The following is a 25,216-nucleotide window of genomic DNA, read 5'->3' as shown; positions in this document are numbered from 1 at the left end:
TGCTACCGCACGGCAAGCGGTACCGGAGTGCCAAGTCTAGGTCCAAAAGACTTCTCAACAGCTTCTACCCACAAGCCATAAGACTCCTGAACAGCTAATCGTGGCTACCCGGACTATTTGCACTGCCCCCCACCCCATCCTTTTACGCTGCTGCTACTCTGTTAAGTATTTATGCATAGTCACTTTAACTCTACCCACATGTACATATTACCTCAACTACCTCAACTAGCCGGTGCCCCCGCACATTGACTCTGCACCGTTACCCCCCTGTATATATAGCCTCCCTACTGTCACTTTATTTTACTTCTGCTCTTTGTTTTTCTCAACACTTTTTTTTTGTTTTATTCTTACTTTTTTTGTTTAAAATAAACGCACTGTTGGTTAAGGGCTGTAAGTAAGCATTTCACTGTAATGTCTGCACTTGTTGTATTCGGCGCATGTGACCAATAAAATTTGATTTGATTTGATTTGATTTGAGAATGACCTTTGTCTCTGCGCCTCTGATCTGAACTGTGCATGTGTCTGTCTGTCTGTCTGACTGTCTGTTTGCAACTCTAAATTACAAACATGTTTATCAGTGTTTATCTTCACCGCTTCTATTCCCTAAATCGCTTTTCCTCATTCCACTGTTATTAACGAACCTCACTGTCTTCAACCCGGTTTAGATACAACATCCGGCATAAGGAGAGACGGGACAAAACTAGCCAGTTTTAGAATTTTGTGTTTTAGAACAGCTGACGAAAAACAGGGCATTCAGATCAACTTGTTGTAGCAAGGTGTTGTAGCAAACAAGTATCATGAAAAACATGCACCAAAAACAGGGCACACTTTGTGACTTGCAAATATCAGCAAGCTAGGCTAGCTAACAGCAGCAAAATATTGACTTAGCTTAGCTAACTAGTAATCCTTCAAATGAAAACACACACACACTTTGAGTTTGCTGTGTCATGTCATATTAAAGGAGATTTATTTAAGACTTATAATATTTGTATTTATAATGGTTCCCGATTAGCGAAGGCAGCAGCTGCTATTCCTGGCATCCAGCAAAATTAAGGCAGTTACAGGGCATTCGGAAAGTATTCAGACCCCTTGAATTTTTCCACATTTTGTTACATTACAGCCGTAATCTAAAATGTACTTTAAAAAATGTATCACCAATCTACCCCATAATGACAAAGCAAAAATAGGTTTTTAGAAATGTTTGCAAATGTATTACAAATAAAAAACGGAAATATCACATTTACATAAGTGTTCAGACACTTTACTCAGTACTTTGTTGCAGCACAATTGGCAGCGATTACAGCCTCGAGTCTTCTTCGGTATGAAGCTACAAGCTTAGCACACATGTATTTGGGGAGTTTCTCCATTTTTCTCTGCAGATCCTCTCAAGTAGCAAAAAAGGCTTGCACTCTGTTCCTTGCCTCAGGCTGCACAGCTGTTCTCTCATCAAGTGATCATATTTTCACTAATATGTAAAATTAGTTTCGATTTAGAATTGCCCAATATCAAATGGGCAGGAACAGAGGCAGGGGATTTGTATGCACTCGAATAGCGAATTGAAGCCACTCCTGACATTTGATATTCTGCCCAAACGCTGTATGCCATGGGCTCTCCAACCTTGTTCCTGCAGCTACCCAGTGCTTCATTTGGAAAACCAAGTGAAATCTGTTCGGGAACATCGATATTAAAATAAAATCTCAACAAAACATATTTTTGCTAAACTGTTGACAGCCCGTCTGCGCGCTCGAGAACGGAATAATGGAGAGAGAGAGGAGGAGATGGAAACTTATGGTGGTGAGATATTCTTTATAGCTAAAGGTAACGTGTCACCCAATGAATTGTGAAAATATAAAACATTCCCGATTACTAGGCTATTCAAAATCAAACACAAATTCACTAATTGTAGGCTAACTGTAAGCCACCCTGCACAATCAATGAACCAACAGCATTGCCTAGGACTATAAGTTCTCTCCCAAACTCATGGTTAGAAATGTTGGTGTAGCATAAGGTAACCAGTCCATCCAGTATGCATAACAATACAGTCCACACTCAAAGGTGATTACTGGAATTTGTTTAATTTTGGAGTATAGGCTAGACCAATTATTTACCAAAGACATCTTCAATCAGTTTTGTTTTATGTTTTTCAGCCATGCATCATTTGCGATAGAGTATGTATTGTATAATGCCACAATCATCATTTTAATTCAGGTTTTTCTTTTGGGCTTGGGCTCATAAGCCTATGCATATGCTCTAATATGCATATAGTGTTTTGAATGTGCTCATCACATGTAGGGGCGACCCTACCCTACATGTAGGGGGTGGTAGGTAGCCTAGCAATTAAGAGCGTTGGGCCAGTAACCAAAAGGTTGCTGGTTTGAATACCCGATCTGAAAAAGTGAAGAATCTGTTGATTGGTCTTTGAGCAAGGCACTTAACCCCAATTGCTCCTGTAAGTCGCTCTCGATAAGAGCGTCTGCTAAATGACTAAAATCTAAACATGTTAATGTAGTTCAACAAGACCACTCATGGTCTGTAAAGTTCTCTACTTTTGATAGATTTAAACCACAGGTGTCAAGCTCATTCCATGGAGGGCCGAGTGTCTGCGGGTTTTTTACTTGATTGATGAATTAAGGTCACTAACTCCCCACACCTGGTTGTCTAGGGCTTAATGGAAAGGAAAAACCAAAAACCTGCAGACACTAGGCCCTTTCAGCATTGTGGTAAAATGTGTAAAATTAGCTATAAAACTGCACATTTTGCTCTGACATTGGGCATAGAACTGCACTACACCACTGTTCAGGACAACCAGAGCTACAAGTAGAACACAAAACAATTTGACATAAACGGTTGCATTCATGAGTTTTATTGACAAATGTCAATAAAAAAATTAGGTCCACTAAAGCAAAAACCTGAAAAATTGTATTTATAGGAATGCTGTAAGTACAGAAATTGTTTGCTCAGTGGAAAATGAATATTCAACTAGTCATTGACAACTGTTTGGAGTTTGTGACAGCAACTATGTGATCTTATTACAGTATTATAGACACTATGTCCTGGGTTTTCCTGTGATCTTCTATGTAGAAGAACTCCATATCTTGTAATGACTCTTGTGTAGCTTGTGAGCTTTAGAGCGAAACATGTTACACGTGCTTGTTCGTGAGAGTATCAGTTATTCAAAAAGTGTCTGATGAAAAGTGATCTTCTTATCCATGTGTGATCACTACCTTCTCTGGCGGATGTGTCATCACGCACTCCACGCAACAAACCTTGTTCCTGATTGGGAAATTTGGAATGCAACTGTAGGTAAGCAACCTGTGTTCGAAGTTTCAATAGCGCAAATTACATTTTGTTTGTGAAAACTATTTCTAAATGCATACTTTCAGTTTTTCCGAATTCACTTCACTTGCGCAATCGCATAGAGGGAGGCTTGCGTTGCTGGTGCTGGCACATGCCCAGATCAAATACACTATTGCAGTTGACATAGCCTACGTTGGCTGACGTAGCCTCGCAAGCCAATCGCAGAATGTGACGACAAAACGGAAGCAAATCATACAATCTGGCCAGATTGATACCAATATTTTATTTGGTAACATTGCACAGTGTGACATGTAATAATTGTAAAAGATTGAATCCGACGTACAGTGTGGGAAGGCCTTTAGACTGACAGTTCAGACTCTACTAAAATTAGACCGAGTTGTGCTTAATGTTGGCTGAAAAGAATGTCAACAAAATATAAATAGTACGTTATTTAGCAGATAGGTATGCCTAGTCCTTGACCTTCACCTTCAAGGTAGGATTATTGAGATTGTTTAAATATGTATTATGTACTTGTTATTCTCTGAAAATATGCAAATTATATGCAAAACAACATCTCACCTTTTTGGACCCTAACCAGATTGCATCCCTGAATATGATACCTCATTACTGTAAGGGGCTAAATATCCCTTAACACCTGTAGGTCTAAGCCCTTAGATCGCAATATCTACTAAGCTAACATATGGAATTGTTTTAAGATGGTCATAAAATTTATAATTTAGCCATTTGATTTATAATTGTACGACCTGTAGGTATAAAAATATATAGAAACAATTATTTGATGAAACATTGAATTTGGCCTTTACTGCTATAGCCCATAGAAACGCATTGAATAACACATTTGTACATGACAAAACAGACAGTCAAAAAATTAATCATGAGGAACAAGGTTTTGAAATGTCTATCTGAGAGATATAAGAAAACTCAGGAAAAAATCGATATATTTGACACATATTTGGTCATGTTATTCGTGGCACATTGTACCCCCTATGCACTTTTTGCAATTTTTACAGCCCAGTACTTACTGGGTTACCTTCAGACTACTCCCTTGAAGCAGAACAACCGACACCTTCGTGTTTGTGAGTCTCCCCTTTTGATATTGGGTGACATATTAGTTTGTAGCTCCAACAGTTCGGTCTGGACAGTCAGTTTTGTGAGAAGACCTCTTCGAAATGAAAAAATTGGGGCCGTTCTGGAAATCGTAATTTACATAGGCTTTCTAGGACAGACCAGGGCTTTTGGCACCGCTAGGTTGCTACGTAGTAGCCGACCAGCAGAGCTCGTGACTTCATGCTCCAGACTGGACACTGGGTGCGTCAATCAACTCTAGGGGGTTTTTAACCACACATTTGCTTACAAGTTCCATAACCTGTTTGTAGTATATAACAATAGTGGTGTAACTACCACGAGCGATGTCTGGCCACACAATAGATACGAGGGGCTCAATCAGAGAGACTCCAATTAAAGACAGGGAATTAATTGGTTGAATAATCAGCTTTAATTGCTTTCTAATTAGTAGCTGGGCCTTATTATCCTTGGCAGGAGAAAGTAATACTTTATTAAGGGGACTCTGTGGTACTGTCTGTGTATTTGTGTGTGTCATAGGACCAGGCTGTCCAGACTGTTCTTTCATATGCAGTGTGAGGCAGCAGGAGCGCCCGGCAGGATAGCAGAAAAACAAAACAGACTCAGAGCCAGAACATAAGTGTGTTTTGCCAAGCATGGATGATAATGGTGAATCGTGGTGATATACAGTGTGTGTGTGGGGAGGGAAGAGGGGATATGTGTATGTGGGTGTGTACCGTTTGTACCTTTTGTGTGCCTTGACAACAAGATATGACTACAAATGTTTTGAGTTGTATGTGTATGGTGTGTGTTTATGGCATATGTGGTATATGGTTATGGCATTAGACAGATACTAGACCCACAACAACAACAACACCATCAATCAACATTCATTGACAAAGCATCTACCATTATGGAGGCTATAACGTTTGAATGTTTTACAGTTATACTCTATTACTGTTTCACGTGCACCAATCCATGTTGGCTCAATGCCTATTTCCCAGGTGACTGGCCACATTAGAATGAGGAAGCCATGGGACAGGAAGAACCAAACTCGGTGATCGATCGCCTCCCCAGGAATTTGGAGCAAATAGAATAGCAGTCAGCATTGTCTTCATGGTTCTCTGCTTAATTTAACATTTGGACATGGTATCAGTTAAAAGGTCATGCGAAAGATAAACTTAATCGATTCTAAAAGAATCATAGATTTTTATTAAACTGACAGAAATGTAATAAAGTGTGTGTAAAGAAATTGATTTAAAAGTGGTCCATTATGCTCAAGGGCAACAAACTCCACACCTTACTCATTTGTGTGTAACTGCTTATAATCATAGTCATGAATCTTCCATTTGACAAGGAAGTAATTAATCAATTGATTGCACTGGGTTCTTTTGATTACATTATAGCCTAACACAAGTCCCCAGTTATTTTGAATTGAAGAAAACTGGCATTTAGTACCCTTTCCTCAAAAGCAGAAGGGTAGTGAAGACTTTCTGTTGTGTGGACCATGAACACTTAGATTGGTTTATGAGTAGCAGATCAGAGAGTGGTGTTCTCATCACCTGTGTGTGTACAGCAACTGCGGCACTCTGTATCAGTCTAATGTGAACCAGTGGACCTGTGGATAGCGCCAATAATGATAATGATGAGTCCGTGTCCATCCGATAGAGAGCTCTTTGTGTGTGGTGTGTGATGCTCTGCTTCTTTATTCTCTCTCCACTGGCTTTATTCTCCTTCTCTCTTGTTCTCCCTTCTCTCATCTTTATCTCTGTCCTTCCCACTCTTCCTCTCACTCGCCTCCTCTACCTCTTTTTCTTTCTTACAGCCTCTCTCTGTTCTCTCCCTCCCGTTTTCTTACTTTCTCGTCCTCTTTAGCTCTCCCTCTGTCCCTCTCATAAGCCTCAAGTCATGTGCTTGTCTTGTTAAGGGTTATTGTGACAAGCCCCTGGTTGATTTTCCACACAAAGGGGGTTAAATGTTTTTGCTGTGAATAAAAAGGGTTTTCAGGCTTCTTTAGTATTCATTGATGTCTCCACAATCATATAAATTAACTTGATTTATTATGCTCCATCAAAAGCATGCACAGAGTAGTGCATTCCCATGTCCCACAACCCCTCCAGCAGTCTAACTGCGACATATGCTATGCTCCAGTCTCATATGTATGTAGAGTAATGTGTGTGTGCAGGAATAAAGCACAAGAGCAGTGTATACAGGACAGTGAACAGGCTTTCCTTTCTTTAATTCCAGTACCATTTGTTGCTCTGCTGCATTGTTTGGAAGGGAGGCCACTGATGGCATTTGGTAGCTGTCTGCATGATGTGCGTTAACTGAGGTAGGGAATGGCCCTGTTGCTACTGACCCTGCTGGTAATCAGCTGAGGCTGAGCGCAGTGGCCTGTCCAGCCTGTAATGGGTTGACCTCTGCTAAGGCTAAATTGCTATGGTCACAGCGACCTGCTAATGGATTGGCCACTGCCTGGAGATAAGCTAATGTTGCTTACGGTGACCGGTGGCAGTGGGCCTGTGGCTGTTACGGTTCCTCATTCTGCTTGGGAAAAATCTAAGTTGAAGCTGGTAGCACAGATTGGAGCTTGTTCAGGGAAATTGCATTGTTTCACTGGTCTGTGAGGTGTTACGGCTTAGGGTATTGATACTTTACATAGATCACTTTGGGTGTTTCTCGATATGCGTACTACCGCGCTCCACATTCTCATGCTCAAAGTGCATTTTCCGGCCACGTTCTCTTGAGTACGTTCTTGTGAGGATGAGAGTGTGGAGAATGCATAAAACAATACATTTGAGAAGCACTCACACTCCCCCTATTGTATTTCCTCACGCTTCACCTCCCCATTCACTGAACCTTCTTCCAGCCAGGATAATGACAACAATAAACGAAACAAGATATACACAAAGCAACCGTTTTACTTCATAACTATCAGCTAGCTATATGTGAATCGTAATAATGTAGCTAACCAGATAGTTTAACAGGCAAAAATGACCTAAAACTAATATTATTCAAGGTAGATGTCAATTATTATACTAGTACTAGTAGCTAGCCAGTTAGCCCTATTGACTTATTATGGGCTTGTGGTCTACGGTACGTAGGCAGGTAAACATGCCAAAATGAACACAGCATGTATTTATTAACGTATCAAGATAAAATATTGTAGTCAGGCAACAAATGAGATGTGAATAGGCAACATTTCATTCCAAAGTCAGAGTGTATTTTCTCTCGCTTCAACTCAAATAATGTCCGCCATTGATTTCAAGAAATGTTGCATAATTTTTTACGTGGTTGCGTCATATTTCTTTGACTACTTTCCGTTGAAGCTTGCATCGATGCATGCTTCAAAATATGTACAAAAGGAGTACGCATTCGAGAAGTGCCCTCCGTGCTCTGTTTCGCATACCTTAATGTGGACTCACACTCTGACCCTCCCATGCTCCAATTTGCATGCTCGGAGCACGGTAGTATGCATTTTGAGAAACACCATTTGTCTCTGACATACCTATCGTGAAAGATAAAATTGACATTTTACAATAAAATAATTACAAATCAAGTGTATGTAGCTAACAAATAGCAGCTATGGAGTACTAATGACTGGCCTAAAAAATTTATTCATAATTTTTCTCAAAAAAACCCAAACCACCATGACAGTTGAATGAGAGGAATGAGAAATGTTCAATTATGAAGTAAAGCCGAACATGTGCAAGAACAACTTGGTCTGCGGAATACAAATAGCCAGAGAATCAGATATATTATTGATGGTCAAATAACCACAAATCCCTTGGTTATAATAATGTAATATGGTGAGATATTTAATGCACAGTCATACACTCCGAAAATCATGCCGTTTTTGACCAAATGTTCTTACATTTGGACTCATAGTGAAAATTTGTCCAAAATGTAAAAACATTTCGAACACCATTGGAGCAAATACTGATTTAATAGCTTTGTTATTCATGTATTCCTGTTCAATATTCTGTGAGAAGTTTCCATTTGACTTATCCCCATCAGTTTTCTGTTTACCCCTTTAGGCATGTATTGTCTAGAGACATGTTTGTAATGAATAAAATATACATACTTCTTTTGCCTCTCCGATGTCTGGAACTCGAGCTGTGGATCTTGTCAATTTCTATTTCCTTGACTTGATGTCAATTGGGAAATTGGAGCCCATTGACACGTTAAGTTTGAGTTCTTGATGCATTCGATCAACGCTTTCAGGAATTTGTATCTTCAGGATGCATTTGTTGGTGTGAAACTAAGCATTATTAATTTAGATTTAGAAATATGGTTGAGTGTGGATATTGGACATTCCCTATCTTCAACACAATTCTAGCATTTGCATAGGTAATAGAATTGTTTGACTATAATAGTCCAAACTCACTACCACCCAGGGTTGGAGTTTAACCTCCATATGCTACACTGTCAGCTTAGTCTACTTTACTATGATGCTTAAAGCATATGATAGAGATGTGCTGAGACCATCATTTGTGCACCAGCTATAGCATACACATAACACACCAGGCTGATGCCAAATATCTAAGCCTACTGTATGTTTGACATTTAAAGTTTCTCTGTCTTGAGTTTTCTAAGACCCATTCCTGACACTTGGCAGATTCAAACTAAAACTTAACCTTGACTTCATAGTTCCCCCAGGAAAAAATATGAAGGTTAGCTTGCTGCTTCACAGCCATGATTACTGTATGACTTTGCCTCATGGTGCATTCACACTGTGGAAGAATTCTGTGTGTAAATGCAAGATCAACCTACTGAATGACATCTTTCAAATACACTCAAGTCTGCACAAAGAACATGTATGAGCCAATGCCAACAGGAACTGTATTGAGTATGTACTGGAAATAAGAATAGTGTAAATAGTTATGTCTTGTAGAATCTACAACTTCATGTAAGTGTTTGTCAGCAAATTGTTTAACTAAATTGATAACTATTTACTTCAACACTTAAAAAGTGTTAGCGATTTTAACACTTAAAAAGTGTTGGACTATGTTTAATACTTATTTGTTTTAATACTTAAAAGTGTTCATATAAATTGATGAGGATTGGTAACTATGTGTGCGGGAGTTGTACTTTTTTACAATCAAGCAAATTGTTACCACTTTTTCCTGCTGTGTAGAACCTATTTAGCATTTTTTTCCCCAAAGAGGTGAATACAACATTAGCCAGGTAGGAATGTATCAAAAACCTGTGCCTCATCATCACAGAGGAATTCTACAGTCTGAGACCTACCAAGAAAATTGTTTTGGTCTTCTTATTAAAATCCCATTTCATTTATTTTGGCAAGGATAATGTTCAGTCATAACAATGTTTTTCAGCAGTTGCCTTTATTCAGGGTTTTTCTTTTAAAATAATTGCATGGCACAGTTACACTTCAGTTACACCCAGCTAAGATAGCCCCATTAACGAAAACATAAATCAGATAACAATACATATATATCCCTGTTTAGGATTTTTCTTCATTTGTTGTATTTTTTATTCATTACAATGGGTACTGTTGTAGTCTGACATTCACTAAAATGAGCAAGGAGACAGCAAGAAAGTGTAATTACCCCCTAGGGAATCTCTCTAATGGATCCCTCACAGTGTCGACCCATACTGCACCTCTTCTAATCTCAGCGCCACTTTGCTGTGAGACAGGGCTGAAGAAAATATCTCCACACCCCATCATTTCTGTTTTCCCTTTTTCGAATTTCACAGCATTTCAATTTAAGTCCTTAATTCATAACAGTAGTATGCCGATATGAATATAAATAAATACAAATTATTTAAATGTAATTTGAAATCACCTCGCCCTAAGGACTAGCCGGCAGTGATTTTTACAAAAGCACAGACCTCCATGCACTGAGAAAGTATATTTTTTATTTAATAGTGCACTGAATCTCAAAGGACAGTTTTTGTCTTAGCATTATAAATCATCAGGGGAAGCTAAATGAGTTCATGTAAAGAGACAGCACAAATATGGCCAAAAACACCAACATAAGGCATTGTTTCTGAGTATTCATGAAAGCATATCATTGCATCAACGCGGGTTTAGATGGCAAAGCAAACCGAATCTACACAAAAATGTTTGCATTATTCAACCTGGGTTGAAATACTATTTAGGGTATTTCAATTACTTTCAAAGATATTTCAGAGTAAGTATTTTGATATTTCATTTAAAATACATGTAGTTGAATATTGGAATGTGGAAATACAGTTGGAAAGTATAGGCATGTACACTGAGTGTATAAAACATTAGGAACACCTGATTTTTCAATGACAGACTAACCAGGTGAATACAGGTTAAAGCTATGATCCCTTATTGATGTCACCTGTTAAATCCATGTAAATCAGTGTGGATGAAGGGTAGGGGACAGGTTAAAGAAGGATTTTTAAGCCTTGAGACAATTGAGACATGGATTGCGTATGTGTAACATTCAGAGGGTGAATGGGCAAGACAAAAGATGTAAGTGCCTTTGAACGGGGTATGGTATTAGGTGCCAGGTGCACCGGTTTGAATGTGTCAAGAACTGCAACACTGCTGGGTTTTTCTTGCTCAAAAGATTCCTGTGTGTATCAAGAATGGTCAAACACCCAAATGGCATCCAGCCAACGGCAGGCCAGTCGTCGAAAATGGGTCATTGATGAAAGAGGACAAAGGAGACTGACACGAATTGTGCAGAGCAACAGACGGGCTACAGTTAGTCAACTGACAGTCCAGTACAACATTGGTGCCCAAAGACTCATAAAACGATATGCAACTCATTTTACCTTGACACAAATGGGGTACGGCAGCCGACGACCTTACAGAGTTCCACTTCTTTCAGCAAAAAACAAGAAACTGCGGTTGCAGTGGGCTAAGGAACTGGATAAGTGGAAAAACATTGCCTGGTCTGATAGTGTGGGGTGTGTTTTCATGGCACACGTTGGGTCCCTTGATAAAAGTGGAGCAATGTTTGAATGCCACAGGATATCTGAATATCATTACCAATCAGGTGCATCCCTTCATGGCAGCAGTGTATCCCATTTGCAAATTGATTTTGACACAAGGCTAGGATTGTCCAGGAATGGTTCCATGAACATGACAGTGAATTCAGCTTACTGCATTTATTTTTTATATTTTATTGTTATATATATATATAGATATATATAAAAAAAATGTTTTACTCCATATACAAACTTATACTGTACATGCGAACAACAAGTGGTCCTCTGTAGCTCAGCTGGTAGAGCACGGCGCTTGTAACGCCAAGGTAGTGGGTTCGATCCCCGGGACCACCCATACACAAAAAAAATAATGTATGCACGCATGACTGTAAGTCGCTTTGGATAAAAGCGTCTGCTAAATGGCATATTATTATTATTATTATTAAGTTACAGACGCACACAAACAATGACTACATCTCATCTGCCCAGACCCGCATGCTCACACACCCATACCTAGTGCCTGCATTATTATTTGCACTTGGCCTTAAATTGTATCAATTAGTTTTTCTTGGTCGCCCATGCTATTTCAATATTTCGATAATAAATAATTAGATTTTTCCATTGTGTTAATGATGGTGGATTGATTGATTTCCACATTTTTAGTATACACTTTTTCAAGAGGAGTGATAAGAAGATAATTGTCCAGGTCTTGGACACCCCCATATGTAATGTCTTGAAATATGCAGACAGATGGATTAAAAGTATGTTTACATTGTAATACTTCTGAAAGCCAACTTTCTAGCTCCAACCACAAATTCCGTACTTTATAGCATTCCCAGAAAGTATGGATTATTGAGTCATTATTATCACTCTGCCGTTGTGCTGTAGAATTTGTGAATTTTGTCTCTTGTATAATAAATTCTATACATTAGTTTGTACTGGATTAAGCGTACATTTTAGTTAACGGTAATTTCATTAGTTATGCTCCAACTTTCCATCATTCTTGTGCCAATATCAATTATTTTAAAGTCTTGGTTCCAATAGTTTATATTTTTTTCAAAGAGATTGTCAGTTGGATATGATCTCTGCAAGGTTTTGTATATCTTCCCTATCATGTGAACATTATTTTATGACTCAAATAAGGTTCCCTCAAGGTTGCTCTGATGTCCAAAAGATTTTAAATATAAATGTTGTGATATGTAACTTTTAAGTTGCATGTATTTAAAACTATTGGTCAGTCCAAAATTACTGTCATGGAAATAAATGTATTTCCTGTTACAAAGTCATTTACGGTTTCTATGCCTTTAGTTTTCCATGTGGACCAATTTATCGGTGAATTCTGTAAAAGCTATCCAAGGATTGTTCCATAAGGTTGTGTTTTTAGGGAGTGATATTGGTTCTTGTAGAATATGTTTCATTTTCTTCCATATTGTTATAGAGTTCTTAACTATGAAGTTGTTAATGTTCTTAGCTTTATCCTTTGAAAATAGACACATAAAAATATTCTGGGGATGAGCATGCACATCTTTAATATGTACCCATTGTTCCTCTTTAGTGCATTTAACTATATGTCACAAGTAAAAGCCTTGGGTAGCGAGTTGATACAAGACTGGAAGGTTAAAACCACCCTCAGGCTTAGGAAGATGTAAAACCTTCCTTTTTTTAAAATGAATTTTATTTGCCAAAATAAAGTCTGTTATGACCGAGTATACTTTTTTAAAGAATGTCTTCGGTGGGGTAATTGGTATTACCAAAAATGAATACAACAACTTTGGCAGCTCTGCCATTCATAAGAGGTTTATTCTACCTGTAAGATTTATGGGAAGATTAGTCAATTTAATTAGATCTGCTTTCAGATTGTTGAGTAATGGAATAAAGTGCTTTATATATATATTTTGTTTGTTGTCACTTATTAACCATCCTAAGTATTTCATATTTTTTGTGGTCCACTTAAAGGATTGCTGTAGATTGTCAGTTATTCTTTTTCTTTTCCTATTGCCATTATTTCGTTGTTTTCCATGTTAATTTTATATCCAGAGATTTTTGAATATTATGAAATTATTTTTTAGCAAAGGGCCATTGAGTTAATTTGCAAATAAGTTTAGTTTATATTCATATTTACCAATACTGATACCTGTTACGTTTGGGTCCAGTCTAATTCTTTCTGCAAGTGGTTCAATTGCCAGTATAAACAGGAGGGGGAGAGGGGACATCCCTGTCTTGTGCCCCTTTCTAAAGCAATTTAATCAGATTATGTATTATTTGTGTATATTTGTGCTTTAGGACATTTAAAAAAATTTTTTTATGTACATTTATTATTTCAGCTGGAAAGTTGAAAGCTTCCAAAGTTTTTAATAGAAAAGGCCATTGAAGATGTCGAAAGCCTTTTCGGCATCAACAGCCATAATGTATAAATCTATATAATGTTTTTCTGTATATTGTATTAAATTGAAACATGTTCTTGTATTTGTTTGATTGATATATACAGTGGGGAGAACAAGTATTTGATACACTGCCGATTTTGCAGGTTTTCCTACTTACAAAGCATGTAGAGGTCTGTAATTTGTATCATAGGTACACTTCAACTGTGAGAGACGGAATCTAAAACAAAAATCTAAAAAATCACATTGTATGATTTTTAAGTAACTAATTTGCATTTTATTGCATGACATAAGTATTTGATCACCTACCAACCAGTAATAATTCAGTCTCTCACAGACCTGTTAGTTTTTCTTTAAGAAGCCCTCCTGTTCTCCACTCATTACCTGTATTAACTGCACCTGTTTGAACTCGTTACCTAAATAAAAGACACCTGTCCACACACTCAATCAAACAGACTCCAACCTCTCCACAATGGCCAAGACCAGAGAGCTGTGTAAGGACATCAGGGATACAATTGTAGACCTGCACAAGGCTGGGATGGTCTATAGGACAATAGGCAAGCAGCTTGGTGAGAAGGCAACAACTGCTGGCGCAATTATTAGAAAATGGAAGAAGTTCAAGATGACGGTCAATCACCCTCGGTCTGGGGCTCCATGCAAGAACTCACCTCGTGGGGCATCAATGATCATGAGGAAGGTGAGGGATCAGCCCAGAACTACACGGCAGGACCTGGTCAATGACCTGAAGAGAGCTGGGACCACAGTCTCAAAGAAAACCATTAGTAACACACTACGCCGTCATGGATTAAAATCCTGCAGCGCACGCAAGGTCCCCCTGCTCAAGCCAGCGCATGTCCAGGCCTGTCTGAAGTTTGCCAATGACCATCTGGATGATCCAGAGGAGGAATGGGAGAAGGTCATGTGGTCTGATGAGACAAAAATAGAGCTTTTTGGTCTCAACTCCACTTGCCGTGTTTGGAGGAAGAAGAAGGATGAGTACAACCCCAAGAACACCATCTCAACCGTGAAGCATGGAGGTGGAAACATCATTCTTTGGGGATGCTTTTCTGCAAAGGGGACAGGACGACTGCACCGTATTGAGGGGAGGATGGATGGGGCCATGTATCGCGAGATCTTGGCCAACAACCTCCTTCCCTCAGTAAGAGCATTGAAGATGAGTCGTGGCTGGGTCTTCCAGCATGACAACGACCCGAAACACACAGCCAGGGCAACTAAGGAGTGGCTCCGTAAGAAGCATCTCAAGGTCCTGGAGTGGCCTAGCCAGTCTCCAGACCTGAACCCAATAGAAAATCTTTGGAGGGAGCTGAAAGTCCATATTGCCCAACGACAGCCCCGAAACCTGAAGGATCTGGAGAAGGTCTGTATGGAGGAGTGGGCCAAAATCCCTGCTGCAGTGTGTGCAAACCTGGTCAAGACCTACAGGAAACGTATGATCTCTGTAATTGCAAACAAAGGTTTCTGTACCAAATATTAAGTTCTGCTTTTCTGATGTATCAAATACTTATGTCATGCAATAGAATGCAAATTAATAACTTAAAAATTATACAATGTGATTTTCTGGATATTTGTTTTAGATTCCGTCTCTCACAGTTGAAGTGTACCTATGATAAAAATTACAGACCTCTACATGCTTTGTAAGTAGGAAAACCTGCAAAATCGGCAGTTTATCAAATACTTGTTCTCCCCACTGTATCAAGTCTGGTAAGACTTTTGCCATTCTATTGGTTATAATCTTTGTTATTATTTTGTCACAATTTATTAAACTTGTGGGTCTTAAATCAGCAGGGACTCTCCAGATGTTCCTTGTTTTAATATAACTGAAATAACTGTGGAACTAGGAAGTACTGAATTGAGTGACATGTGTTGTCATTTGTACATAGGGGGGCTACTTTGTCCCAAAATGTTGAATAGAATTCTATGGGAAAGCCATCCATTCCTGGTGCTTTTCTCCATGCAATTGTTTTAACAGTATCTAATATTTATTCTTATTTTAGTATCATCTGACCAGAGTACCTTCTTCCATTTGTTTGGGGAGTCTCCCACATGCCTTTTGGTGAACACCAAACGTGTTTGCTTATTTTTTTCTTTAAGCAATGGCTTTTTTCTGGCCACTCTTCCGTAAAGCCCAGCTCTGTGGAGAGTGCGGCTTAAAGTGGTCCTATGGACAGATACTCCAATCTCTGCTGTGGAGCTTTGCAGCTCCTTCAGGGTTATCTTTGGTCTCTTTGTTGCCTCTCTGATTAATGCCCTCCTTGCCTGGTCTGTGAGTTTTGGTGGGTGGCCCTCTCTTGGCAGGTTTGCTGTGGTGCCATATTCTTTCCATGTTGAAAGTATCTGATATTTTTTAATAACCCAACCCTGATCTGTACTTCTCCACAGCTTTGTCCCTGACCTGTTTGGAGAGCTCCTTGGTCTTCATGGTGCCGCTTGCTTGGTGGTGCCCCTTGCTTAGTGGTGTTGCAGACTCTGGGGCATTTCAGAACAGGTGTATATATACTGAGATCATGTGACAGCATAGCAAAGGTTGTGAAAACATATGCACGCACCACTTTTCCGTTATTTATTTCTTTAGTATTTTTTGAAACAAGTTATTTTTCTAATTTCACTTCACCAATTTGGACTATTTTGTGTATGTCCATTACATGAAATCCAAATAAAAATCCATTTAAATGACAGGTTGTAATGCAACAAAATAGGAAAAACGCCAAGAGGGATGAATACTTTCTCAAGGCACTGTAGCTGATTTAGCCACATTATTTGAAATTACTATTATTTAAATAAGAAATACTTAAATATGCATGTGTTTGAACCCAGGTGTGGTCCACTGCCTCCTTCTTCCATTATCGAATATTCTTAATTACTTTCTCTCTTTCCTTCCTTCCTTCCCTCTCTCTCTCTCTCTCTCTCTCTCTCTCTCTCTCTCTCTCTCTCGCTCCCCCTCCTTCTTTCTCAGGTTTAATCGTGGGCTCCCTTACCGTGTGCTGGCTGCCCAACCAGGTGCGTCGCCTGATGACCGCCGCCGTGCCCAAGTCCAGCTGGACCATGTCCTACTTCCGCAACTATGTGGTGCTGCACCCTGTGGCCGACACCTTCTTCTACCTTAGTTCCGTGCTCAACCCCTTCCTGTACAACCTCTCTTCCCTCCAGTTCCGACAGGTCTTCGTCCAGGTGCTACGCTGCCGCCTCACCATCGAGCACATCAACAAACGGACTCTGAGGAACACCAAGGCCAACTCGGCCCGCTCACTGCGGCCCCTGCTAAAGTCACTGCGTCGTTACGGTGGCAACAGGTCTACTCAGACTCAGAGCGAGGAGTTCAAGATGCCTACGTTCACTACCTTCCATAGTCCTAAGGACAGTCCCGCTCCCAGCCCTGAGGAGGCCCTCCCCACAACCGATGAATCATTTTCGATTTCGGTGCGAAAGGGAAACGACCCTGAAGAGACAGAAATATAAGTTTATTAAAATACATGTATGACAGAGTTGTCTTGACTTATGCTCTAACATGCTTCTTGGCTGAGGTTATGAAGTAGGATTAACGTGGTGAGTCAATACAGTCCAGAATGACTTCTAGGTGACTTCGAAAGATGAACCAAAGGAGAGCATATTGGCTGTGTTCAGTATTACACTATTCAATCAATCAGAGAAGGATACAGGGTGTCATCCAACACAGACTTGAACAATCTGTGACAAGCTGATTTGTCAAAGAGGTGGCTCTACAGACAGAATACGTGAGGAGTCTAACATACAGTAATACATCCAGTCAAAGCACAGTCAGGACATTTTTACCAATTTCATCTCATACTGTACATTGTAATAGCGGGAACATTGGAAAAGCTTTGTATTTGATCAGTGTTAATTACAGTGATTTGTTTCTGTTACATGAGAGTACACTTTTCTTGGCCATGCTGTAACTCCTATTATCACATTCACTTAAGATGCCACTGAAAAATAAGTTCAACATTGTTCATCATGACCTGGCGTCTGCATTGTACATTGTGTCCAAAGTATACTTTTCCATTGATTTGTATGGCATCCATATCTGACCACTGACAGTTGGCCACTTTCTAAATTAGATGCAGTGCATATGATTTGATCTCAAGACAAATGTAATTTATGTTTCATCACTACAGTATCTGCATCATTATTTTAATATTAAAAATGGTCAGTTACTCTGTTGTGTTATTTGTGTTTTTCTTCATCTTATGTCTCTGTACTCCAGTTCATCTACTGTACAAATATACCTCTTCCAGTTCATCTACAAATGTACAGATTATCTTCAATTGCCCTCAGTTGGCCAGTCAATAACTATGTTTCCATTAACTTGTCCAGTGATTTTTTTGTTGACATTTGGAAAGTTTGCATAGAAAATAAATTATATGTGACAATTGCCTGTTACGGTGCGTTTCCATTTAACTGTCTTGTGTCGATAAAAACAGCTGTACATAATGATGTCACACCTAAAAAACATTTTTATTATTAAAAACCTATAGTGTCAAATAAAATGAAGTGGTTGAAGTGTTTCCATTGCAAATTGTGCAGTGATCATTTGGCGACAGCCTGTATGCTGTCTGTTTCATGTCTCAGGTAGCCTTGCGAAAGCCAGCAGCATTGATAGAATGCAATAATTTACTAATATTTGCCATATTATTATAATTATTGTGTGCCAATGTATTGCCACGGTCCGTGCCATGGTGAAACCTGCACTCCTGTAGATCTGAAATAATTGGATGGTAAAACTTGCCAGCCAACCAGAAAAGCAAGGCAAAGCAATTCAGGCCTTCTTGAAAGTCAGGACAATCCTCGTCCTGCAAAGAAACATTCATTTTATAGTCGAAAAAATTGATTTAGCAAGCAGTAGACATTTAGAATTAAACGTGGAGTGGACCTTAACAGTTATGTGATGACATCATATGCCCAGCGTACGTACCTTCAAAATTATTCGGCAATCATCATTTATTAGAAAAACACTGTTTCCATCATCATTGTCGCAATAAAGAATGTTCAGCAAAAGTAAAATGGATAAAACCTGTCAAATGGATAAAAATGTTGTCGATCTATATCTTCCGTTTCCATTACACATTGCTTGCTTTTGTCAAATATACCTGGGTCAATGGTTAGCCTGCCTATTGTCTGTCAAACATGTGGTGCACCTGACTCACACTATAAACATATTTGTCAGGATCCTTCAGTACCTTATTTGAATCAATATCTTTTGACCTTTAGTCGCTGTCCATAGTAGGACATCTTCTAAATGCGGTGTCCATACTAGGACAGTGTCACACATCCATTAAAGATATGGACACCGTACAGGCTGGAGAACCTTTCACGGAAACACAGGCTGAGTCCAAAAGCTGGACCACAGTCTTGATGAGACCAAACCAGCCAATCATAGGGTCTGTCAGCAGAATATGGAGGATGGGTGCAGTAGGAAGGGAATAAAAAGGAGGGAGAGGCTGTGTAGTGGGATTAGGGACGAGGTGGCAGAGGGAACTCTGTTTCTGGAACTCTGTTTCTTCTGACGGGGTCCATTACAGAGGGGTGTGTTGCAGCAGCTGATGCACACCGAGTTGAGTTTCCCCGTGCAGAACTGCTGGTAGCCAGAGGAGGCGATGAGGCAGGCACCAGACGAGGCGCAGGACTTGCGGTAGTGTTTTCCTGGAACAAGGACAGAAACGTAGCCATTAGATACTGTATGCCCAGATACTTATTTCACACTACTGAGATAAAATGAGCTGTACTAGGCTGTGGGCTGGTTAACCATCCACCATAGTTGCTGGAACCGTGCTGGTCAGGACGATGTGAAAATAAAATAGTGTGAATCAGGCAACAGTCTATGTATGTCTGTGTGCTTGTTTATGGAAAGCACATCTACACAAAATGTGTGATTTATTAGAGGAGTTCTAATAATAAATACATTGTAATACAGCCATACAGTGCACAGACAAGATATTAGATCAGTTGTTAGACGAATGAACATTTTGAAAATTATCCATCAATCGATTTCTCGATCTCTATATACAGTATGTGGCACAACTAATACATTTATCCAGGGTTCGGGGACTCCAACTAGACGGTGTGGTCAAAGTGAGTCTCTTGCGAGAGCTTCTTTACTAATTCAGTGATCCATAGTGAATCTACAAGCTGTGTCTTCTTCACAAAGAAATCAAATTACCCCGTAATGGAGTCAGGTACAGTATGACCTCTTCAGTACCTTGCTACCAAACGCACAATAGCAGAGAGTGGTGCTATTGACTCACAGAACACCCACAGTCAACAAAGATGCATTAGTCATCATTCTGAGATAAAAGTCAGTCCATTAAAATTACAATTACAAGGTATGCACCAAGAATCACCTGGCTGGCTATGTATTTGTATGCCTTCAAGTTAATTATCTTGAAGATTATTACCCTTGGCGGTGTCCATTGGTTTTGCATGAAGGTTCTCAAGGCCACTGAATTGCTATTATGTTCATGACAGTGGGCTCTTGAGAATGATTATGTCAAAAAAAATCAGAGTATGAATTTTCTACAGATAGTCTGTAGTATAATCATATTGTGAGACAACATTGGGTGTGGCAGTGCTTATCTTTTAGAGTACAATGTACATGTAAACCTGTGGCATACAATACAGGGAATACAAAAATTAGCTGAGTCTGAGAGTGATACTTACACTAAATCACCAAAAGTATGTGGACGCCTGCTTGTCGAACAGCTCATTCCAAAATCATGGTAATTAATATGGAGTTGGAAAGGTTTCCACTAGATGTTGGAACATTGCTGCGGGGAATTGCTTCCATTCAGCCACAAGAGCATTAGTGAGGTCGGGCACCGATGTTGGGCGATTAGGCCTGGCTCGCAGTCAGTGTTCCAATTCATCCCAAAGGTGTTCGATGGGGTTGAGGTCAGGGCTCTGTGCAGGCCTGTCAAGTTCTTCCACACCGATCTCGCCAAACCATTTTTGTATGGACCTCGCTTTGTGCACGGGGTTATTGTCATGCTGAAACAGGAAAAGGCCTTCCCCAAACTGTTGCCACGAAGTTGGAAGCACAGAATCGTCTAAAATGTCATTGTATGATATAGTGTTAAGATTTCCCTTCACTGGAACTAAGGGGCGTAGCCCAAAATATGAAAAACAGCGTGATTCATCACTCCAGAGAATGCGTTTCCACTGCTCCAGAGTCCAATGGCGGCGAGCTTTACACCACTCCAGCCGACGCTTAGCATTGCACATAGTGATCTGAGGCTTGTGTGCGGCTGCTCAGCCATGGAAACCCATTTCATGAAGCTCCCGACGAACAGTTATTGTGCTGGCGTTGCTTCCAGAGGTACTTTGGAACTCGGTAGTGAGTGTTGCAACTGAGGACAGACTATTTTTACGCGCTACGCTCTTCAGCACTCGGCGGTCCCGTTCTGTGCGCTTGTGTGGCCTACCACTTCGCGGCTGAGCCGTTGTTGCTCCTAGACGTTTCCACTTCACAATAACAGCACATACAGTTGACCGGGGCAGCTCTAGCAGGGCAGAAATTTTATGAACTGAGTTGTTGTAAAGGTGGCATCCTATGACGGGCCACGTTGTAAGACACTCTTCAGTAAAGCCATTCTACTGCCAATGTTTGTCTATGGAGATTGCATGGCTGTGTGCTCGATTTTATACACTTGTCAGCCAAATCCACTAATTTGAAGGGGTGTCCACATACTTTTGTATATATAGTGTATGTGAATAACCAGTGTTAACAGTACATGCAAAGCAAAGCATGAAATGCAGTTATAGGGAGAGACTTAACACGGAGAACGATGTCATAAAGAAATGGTTTACAGTTGGTGTCTCATTTACAAAGACACCATTGAAATTCCACTTATCTCTTCCCAACTGGTACCAAACAATCAATTCTGAACAAAGTAAGTGTAGCCTACAACATTATGGCTTTGTGGGCTAAAAGCAAGGGGAGGGATATCCTGGTACGCCACAAAGACTCTAGGTCATCCAAACCCACTCACGTCTTCACAGGAAGAACACATCACAGTGTTTGTTACACACAGAGCTGTCAGGCGGTGGAACACTGTGCTTAATGAAAGACAATAGCGTTCTCCCTTTCCAATGAAATTGTATTTGTCACATGCTTCGTAAACAACAGGTGTAGACTAACAGTGAAATGCTTACTTACTGGCCCTTCCCAACAATGCAGAGAGAGAAAATAGAGAAATAATAGAAAAGCTATAATATGTAATAATAAAAGTAATAATAAATACACAATGAGTAACGATAACTTGGCACAAGGTTTTGTACCGAGTCGATGTGCAGGGGTATGAGGTAGTTGAGGTAGATATGTAACATATTAATATGAATAAAGTGACTAGGCAACAGGATATACAGCATAATAAACAGTAGCAGCAGCGTATGTGATGAGTAGAAAACGTTAGTGCAAAAAGGGTAAATGCAGTCCGAATAGCTATTTGGTTAACTATTTAATTAAATATTTATCAGTCTCATGGGTTGGGGGTAGAAGCTGTTCAGGGTCCTGTTGGTTCCAGACTTGGTGCATCGGTACCGCTTGCAGTGCGGTAGAAGAGAGAACAGTCTATGACTTGGGTGGCTGGAGTTTTTGACAATTTTTAGGGCCTTGCTGGATGGCAGGGAGCTCGGCCCCAGTGATGTACTGGGCTGTACACACTACCCTCTTTAGGGCCTTGCAGTTGGATGTCAAGCAGTTGCCATACCAAGTGGTGATGCAGCCAGTAAAGATGCTCTTAGTGGTGCAGCTGTATAACTTTTTGAGGATCTGAGGGCCCATGTCAAATACTTTCAGCCTCCTGAGGGGGAAGAGGCGTTGTTGTGCCCTCTTCACGACTGTGTTGGTGTGTTTGGACCATGATAGATCCTTAGGCATGTGGACACTGAGGAACTTTAAGCTCTCGACCCGCTCCACTACAGCCCCGTCGATGTAAATGGGGTCGTGCTCGGCACTCCATTTCCTGTAGTCCATGATCAGGTCTTTTGTCTTGCCGACGTTGAGGGAGAGGTTGTTGTCCTTGCACCCCACTGCCAGGTCTCTGACCTCCTCCCTACAGGCTGATGGTGTTGGAGTCGTGCGTGGCCACGCAGTCATGGGTGAACAGGGAGTACAGGAGGGGACTAAGCATGCACCCCTGAGGGCCCCCCGTGTTGAGGGTCAGTATTGCGAATGGGCGGTCCTTTAGGAAGTCCAGGATCCAATTGCAAAGGGAGGTGTTAGGACCTAGGGCCCTTAGCTTAGTGATGAGCTTGGAGGACACTATGGTGTTGAACACTGAACTGTAGTCAATTAACAGCAATCTCGCATAGGTGTTCCTCTTGTCCAGGTGGGAGAGGGCAATAGAGATTACGTCATCTCTAGATCTGTTGGGGGTGTATGCAAATTGAAGTGGGTCTAGGGTGTCTGGGATGATGGGGTTGTGAGCCATGACCAGCCTTTCAAAAAATTTCACAGTCATTTAGACAGGTTACCTTGGCGTGCTTGGGCACAGGGACTATGGAGGTCTGCTTGAAACATGTAGGTATTACAGACTGGGTCAGGGAGAGGTTGAAAATGTCAAAGAAGACACTTGCCAGCTGGTCAGCGCATGCTCTGAGTACGCGTCCTGGTAATCCGTCTACGGCTTTGTGAATGTTAACCTGTTTAAAGCTTACTGACATTGGCTACGGCGAGCGTGATCATACAGTCATCTGGAACAGCTGGTGCTTTTATGCATGGTTCAGTGTTGCTTGCCTCGAAGCAAGTAAAGAAGGCATTTAGCTCGTCGGGTAGGCTCGCGTCACTGGGCAGCTCGTGGCTGGGTTTCCCTTTGTAATCCGTGATAATTTGCAAGTAATGCCACATCCGATGAGTGTCAGAGCCGGCGTAGTAGGATTCAATCTTAGTCCTGTATTGACGGTTTCTTTGCCTGTTTGATGGCTCGTCAGCGGTCATAGCAGGATTTTTTATAAGCGTCCGGATTAGTGTCCCGCTCCTTGAAAGTGGCAGCTCTAGACTTTAGCTCAGTGCAGATGTTTCCTGTAATCCATGGCTTCTGGTTGGGATATGTATGTGCGGTCACTGTGGGGACGACGTCGTCGATGCACTTATTACTGATGCCAGTGACTGATGTGGTAAACTCCTCAATGCCATTGGATGTACATATTCCAGTCTGTGCCAGCGAAACAGTCCTGTAGCTTAGGATCCGCTTCATCGGACCCCTTCCATATTGAGCGCGTCAATGGCACTTCCTGTTTGAGTATTTGCTTGTAAGCAGGAATCAGCGGGATAGAGTTATGGTCAGATTTGCCAAATGGAGTGCGAGGGAGAGCTTTATATGCATTTCTGTGTGTGGAGTAAAGGTGATCTAGAGTTTTGCCTTCTCTAGTTGCACAGTTGACATGCTGGTAGAAATGAGGTAAAACGGATTTCAGTTTCCCTGTATTAAAATCACCGGCCACTAGGAGCGCCGCCTCTGGACGAGCATTTTCTTGTTTCTTTGCTTATGGCCCTATACAGCTTGTTGAGTACGGTCTTAGTGCCAGCATCGGTTTGTGGTGGTAAATAGTATTGTCTACAGCTTTTAATGAGGTATTCTAACTCAGGCGAGCAGAACTTCGAGACTTCCTTAGAATATTACAGAGCGAGCACCAGCTGTTGTTAACAGACACACCCCTCCCCCTAACCATACCCCAAGCTGCTGTACGGTCTTGACGATGCATAGAAAAACCAGCTAGATGTATATTATCCATGTCCTTGTTCCGCCACGACTCTGAGAAACATAGGATTTTACAGTTCTTCAAGTCCCGTTGATTGGATACTCTTGAACGGAGCTCATCCAGTTTGTTCACCAGTGATTGTACGTTCGCCAATAGAACGGAGGGTAGAGAGAGGATTATTTATTTGTCGACATAGTTTCATCAGGGTGCCAGCACATATGTATCTCTTATGTCTTTTTTTCTTCAGGCCTGGTCCAGGGTGAGCAGTATGTCCTGTGCCACTGACTAGTTGAAGTAGAAATCTTCATCCAAATCGAGGTTAGTGATCGCTGTTCTGATGTCCAGAAACTCTTTTCGGTCATAGGAAACGATGGCGGAAACATTATGTACCAAATAAATTAAAATCAGAGCAAAATAAACACAAAATATTGACAGGAGCCCATAAAACGGCAGCTATCCATTGCAGTGCCATTCTGAGTAGCAGGTAAACAAGTTCATTATCACATCTGATTGTTTACAATTTGGCTTCAAAGAGGCAACAATTTCTATTGACATTTTTGTCATTTAGCAGACGCCCTTAACCAGAACGACTTATCTTTGTTATTCCAGTACTCACATTATTTAAAGTAGCATTGGTAACACTTTGCATTACGTTGCCACGATTACTATGTAACTACACAGTAATAACTGTAGTAACAACATAGTACAGTAGTTACATAGGTATTACTATGTAATTACATGGTAATACGGTTGTAGCGGTGTCAGTTATTACACAGTTGGAACAAGGAATGTGT

General features: G+C 40.6%; 2 protein-coding genes across 3 annotated transcripts in view; one reads left to right on the top strand and one right to left on the bottom strand.

Moving 5' to 3' along the window:
- The window catches only part of LOC121536635 (G-protein coupled receptor 39), a 65,936-nt gene extending 48,055 nt beyond the window's left edge, over positions 1 to 17,881 (top strand). For both annotated transcript variants that reach the window (XM_041844045.1, XM_045206544.1), the window contains one exon: positions 16,663 to 17,881. In XM_041844045.1, coding sequence (XP_041699979.1) covers positions 16,663 to 17,165 — 503 coding nt within the window. In that variant the 3' untranslated portion in view covers positions 17,166 to 17,881. The remainder of the gene's footprint in view (positions 1 to 16,662) is intronic.
- A 102-nt stretch (positions 17,882 to 17,983) lies between these two features.
- LOC121536636 (ly6/PLAUR domain-containing protein 1-like) overlaps positions 17,984 to 25,216 on the bottom strand; it is a 47,998-nt gene continuing 40,765 nt past the window's right edge. The window contains exon 3 of the mRNA XM_041844046.2: positions 17,984 to 19,367. Within this exon, the coding sequence (XP_041699980.1) occupies positions 19,111 to 19,367 (257 nt within the window). The 3' untranslated portion in view covers positions 17,984 to 19,110. The remainder of the gene's footprint in view (positions 19,368 to 25,216) is intronic.

Source organism: Coregonus clupeaformis, chromosome 23 (genome assembly GCF_020615455.1).
Source record: "Coregonus clupeaformis isolate EN_2021a chromosome 23, ASM2061545v1, whole genome shotgun sequence".
In the NCBI taxonomy this organism is placed as follows: domain Eukaryota; kingdom Metazoa; phylum Chordata; class Actinopteri; order Salmoniformes; family Salmonidae; genus Coregonus; species Coregonus clupeaformis.
Note: the sequence above shows the minus strand (reverse complement) of the source record. Positions and strands in the feature narration are given on the sequence as shown.